Here is a 4062-nt window from a genome sequence, read left to right on the forward strand (position 1 = left end):
GCAGCAAGTGCACATGTAGGTCAAAGATACACACCCAAACACACGCCCAAACACCAACATCCAAACCCCATGCACGCACACACACACACACAAACCAAAGTACATGCATGTGTTGCTCTTTCACGCAGAAAATACCGATAAACGCACATACATTAACTACAGCTAATTATGGGTTATTCGTTTGTTTTTCTTATTAAACTGAACTAGTATTATTTTCAGTTTAAATAGCAGGCGAATGATCATGTCATTTCCCCCCCCTTAAATACATCCTCAATTAGACGCTCATAGACGCAACAGTTGTCTGTCTGCACGCAGATGGTCGGATCAGCCTCACGAGCACCAGCGCGAGCCACTGCGCTCATGGGGGAATTTGAATAATAAATATTAAAGAGGAGGAGAAAAAAAGTTAAAGGACACAGGCGATGTCCTCGGGTTAATTGCCGCGGTTTGTTTTAAGCTAAACCTTTTCCAAATGATCAAGGAGCGAAAATGAATGAATGTAGTAGGCGCACTTACCTCCTGTGCCCATGAAGGATCTGTTCATTGCAATGGAGACCGAGGAAGACGCGCGAGACGCACGAGTGATGGTGGACAATCCGCTCGCGCTCCCGGGGCCACACAGGCTTAACAACGCGCGCGCGCGGGGGCGGATAATTCCCTGACCGCTAAAGGGAGGGCAGTAAAAGGTGCGGCGCAGGTCGACAATACAAGTGAGCCGGTTGGCCGACTGTGTACATTATGTGCTTCAGAGATGAGACACTGAGTGTGAATGTGAATCACTACCACTCTCAAAGAACACCTATACGGGAGACTGCAATTCGAAACTGGCCCCTGTAAAAATGTCCTAACCCAACCCCCTCCAATGTACAGTAAATTACCAAGTATGGTTTCGTAAATATTCCAATGTACAGTTTTGCTTGTACAGTTGTAGTGTCCCCCACCCCTCCTCCTACCCACCCCCCCCAACCTCCTCCATGTACAGTTTCTACGTCTATATACTCTCTTTTCTAGACTATTTTTGTATCACAAATAGTACTGTATTTGCAAATCAATCTGGTATGTTATAAATGTATAGATGTAGCAGTACTGTCTATCTGTATGTCGTGTATACATATATGTTATGATGAATTGAAAATGGGGGACCCTGATGTAAACAAGACAAAAGTCTTTCTCTGGTCTGCATCCCCTTAACAATTGTATGTATTGAGCTGTACTGTACTGTACCCATTCTGCAATCTGTTAATAAAGTTTTCAATCAATCAATCAAACTACTTAAACCTGGCAATTATTGTGAAGGGCACTAGTTAGTCCCCAAGCCCATCAAATGAGCAAAAAAAGAAGAAAGAAACCTTATCACCTTCATCCAAAGCTTTACAATTTATGTCTCACATTCATACACCGATGGCCGGAGACAACCATCCAAGGTGCTGACCTGCTCATCAAGAGCAGTTAGGGGTTAAGTGTCTTGCTCAAGGACCATTACCAGATGACCGCTCTACCTTCTGAACCACTGTCACCCCAAGAAACCTGTGCCACAACGGGCTTATTATCAATAGGAGAAAATAACCTGAAGGCCAAAGAAATCAACACAGACGATGTTTGTAATATTTATTTAATGTATGGGTACATATTTATTTGGACACACACTTTAAGCAATACATTCAATAAAGTACTCTCTCCCTATCTCCCCCCCCCCCCCCTTCTCTCTAGGTAAATCAAATGGACTGCATTTATAGAGCGCTTTTATCTAAAGCGCTTGACATCTCATGCCTCACATTCACTCACACATTCACACACCGACGGCGGAGGCGACCATGCGTGGTGCCAAGCTGCTCATCGGGAGCAGTTAGGGGTTAAGCGTCTCGCTCAAGGACACTTCCACACGCTGCCCCCCCGAGAGGAGCCGGAATCTAACCGGGAACCTTCCGATTACCGGACGACCGCTCTACCTTCTGAGCCGCTAGGTGCAGTGTTTGGACAGGCATTCGCACGTGGTGACAGACAGGACGGTGTGGTGCGTCAGGGTGCCGTTGGTGCACTGCAGGGGCACGCTGAGAGGCTCTGTCTCCACCGCCGCACAGCACACACACTCCTGCTCCACACCCGCCTTCTCCAGGGAGTACATCGACTTGCTGCGACACTTGCCCTGGACAGAGAGGAGCGAAGAGGGGTATATAGGGGATGTGAGGAGGAGGAGGAGATTACTTTACTGTCAATTTACACAAGACAATTGAAATGTGTTTTCCCGCCCGATCCCCGCTATACACCTACAGGCCTATATGCATTTTCCTGAAGAGGTCAAAGAGCAAAGGTGACATTATGGTTTCATTGAGTTTTGTAGATTAATCCAATCTCTCCCTGTGACATGTTTTAATATTCCCCCTGATCATGTGTGAGAGAGAGCAAGAGCGATAGAGAGAGAGAGGAAGAGAGATTTGGTGGGAGAGGAAGGAGAAAGAGAGAGAGGACTGGAGCTGGAACAAAAGAGAGAGGAAAGATTGCGAGCGAATAAGAGAGATTGGGTATGTGGTGGAAAGTAGCCGAAGCTGAGTTGTATCTACCACAGGTATTAGAGAGAGGGGAGGGGGAAGAGAGAGATGGGGAGAGAGAAATAGAGAGAGCAATTGGGTATAGACAGTTTCACTGGAATTCTGTTGCTAGGGAACAGTTTGGAGAGAGAGAGAAAGAGAGAGAGAGAAAGAAAGAGAGATAGTATGTGTCTAAAGTTGAATATTACCAGTAAGTTACTTACTGGCAGTTCCAATTAGACTGAATTGCATATGTGACAGATCGTATCGGACTCCTCTGCGTTGTGTATTAAAGGCTGATGTCCCGAGGGAATGTCGAACTGGGGTCTCCCACTCCGCGGGCGACGACATAGACCGCTGCACTAAGAAGTGAATTCACCTCTGGGTACTGTACCTATGCGTCTATTAACCCTGTTATGAGGAAGTGAGTTTAACTCGCAGCCCGCTTACTGCCACAGTCACTTCTCAACACCCCTGTTTCTGTGACTGTGGATATACTCACGGACCTCCGTTACACATACAGTAAACAAACAACATCTACAATAATAGTTAACCAAAAGCTGGGTTGGGGGCAGAGGGAAGGCTGGAGACTAGAGACTAGGCTAGTCTTACCTCACAATAGTGCAATTCTATCTGCTGTTCTGATTGGCAGTCATCCACTTTGATGTAGTTGAGTGTTCCGACTGTACTCCTACACTCTGGCTCCATACCTACACACACACACACACACACACACACACACACACACACACACACACACACACACACACACACACACACACACACACACACACACACACACACACACACACACACACACACACACACACACACACACACACACACACACACACACACACACACACACACACACACACACACACACACACACACACACCTATTATTTGGAATACTTTATTTGAATCCATAGATAGATCATAATCGTGCATAGAGAGAGAGTACAGAGTAAACACGTATTTCACCGTGATACTCACATGTCTCACAGCAGCTGGTTCCGATCTGGTTGATTTTGCCCTGAAAACAGAAGAAGGTAGGCAGATGAGAATGGGAGGTAGTGAGGTGTGGAGGGTTCAGGGTAATCATACACATACAGTATACACTAAAGTAATCCTCTTCAACATTTTCATGCAAATAAATGTCACTTTCTATAACTTGTATAATAGTGATTCCACCTATTCCCACAGTTTCATGGGTCACGGAAGCTCATGCTGTTCTAAATGCAGGAATCATGTGGAACATTCCTGGGGAAATCATTCAGCGCAACATGAAAAGTGACATATTATTTACGTCACTGGTAGAGATAGCGGTTTGGTTGGAATTAATTGAAGACAAACTCAGTAGCTGGCGTGACTTTTCAAGATGGAGAGCAATGAAGCGGCAGTGCAAAGCCACGACAGTGATGACCACGCGTGACTAGGGTGACCAGATGCAAAAAGTCCAAAAGCAGGACAACAGTAAGATTTTGGTGGGATAAAGTGGGACAAAGTGGGACAGATAGATAATGTAAATTCTT

General features: G+C 45.7%; 1 protein-coding gene across 1 annotated transcript in view; it reads right to left on the reverse strand.

Annotated features, from left to right (window-relative positions):
* Positions 1-1692: 1692 nt before the first annotated feature.
* Positions 1693-4062, reverse strand: part of vwf (von Willebrand factor) — a 165356-nt gene continuing 162986 nt past the window's right edge. The window contains exons 51-53 of the mRNA XM_084335399.1: positions 3524-3563; positions 3141-3238; positions 1693-2146 (exon numbers count right to left, since the gene is read on the reverse strand). Coding sequence (XP_084191525.1) covers positions 1961-2146; positions 3141-3238; positions 3524-3563 — 324 coding nt within the window. The 3' untranslated portion in view covers positions 1693-1960. The remainder of the gene's footprint in view (positions 2147-3140; positions 3239-3523; positions 3564-4062) is intronic.

Source organism: Notolepis coatsorum (assembly GCF_963971535.1).
Source record: "Notolepis coatsorum genome assembly, chromosome: 18".
Taxonomy (NCBI): domain Eukaryota; kingdom Metazoa; phylum Chordata; class Actinopteri; order Aulopiformes; family Paralepididae; genus Notolepis; species Notolepis coatsorum.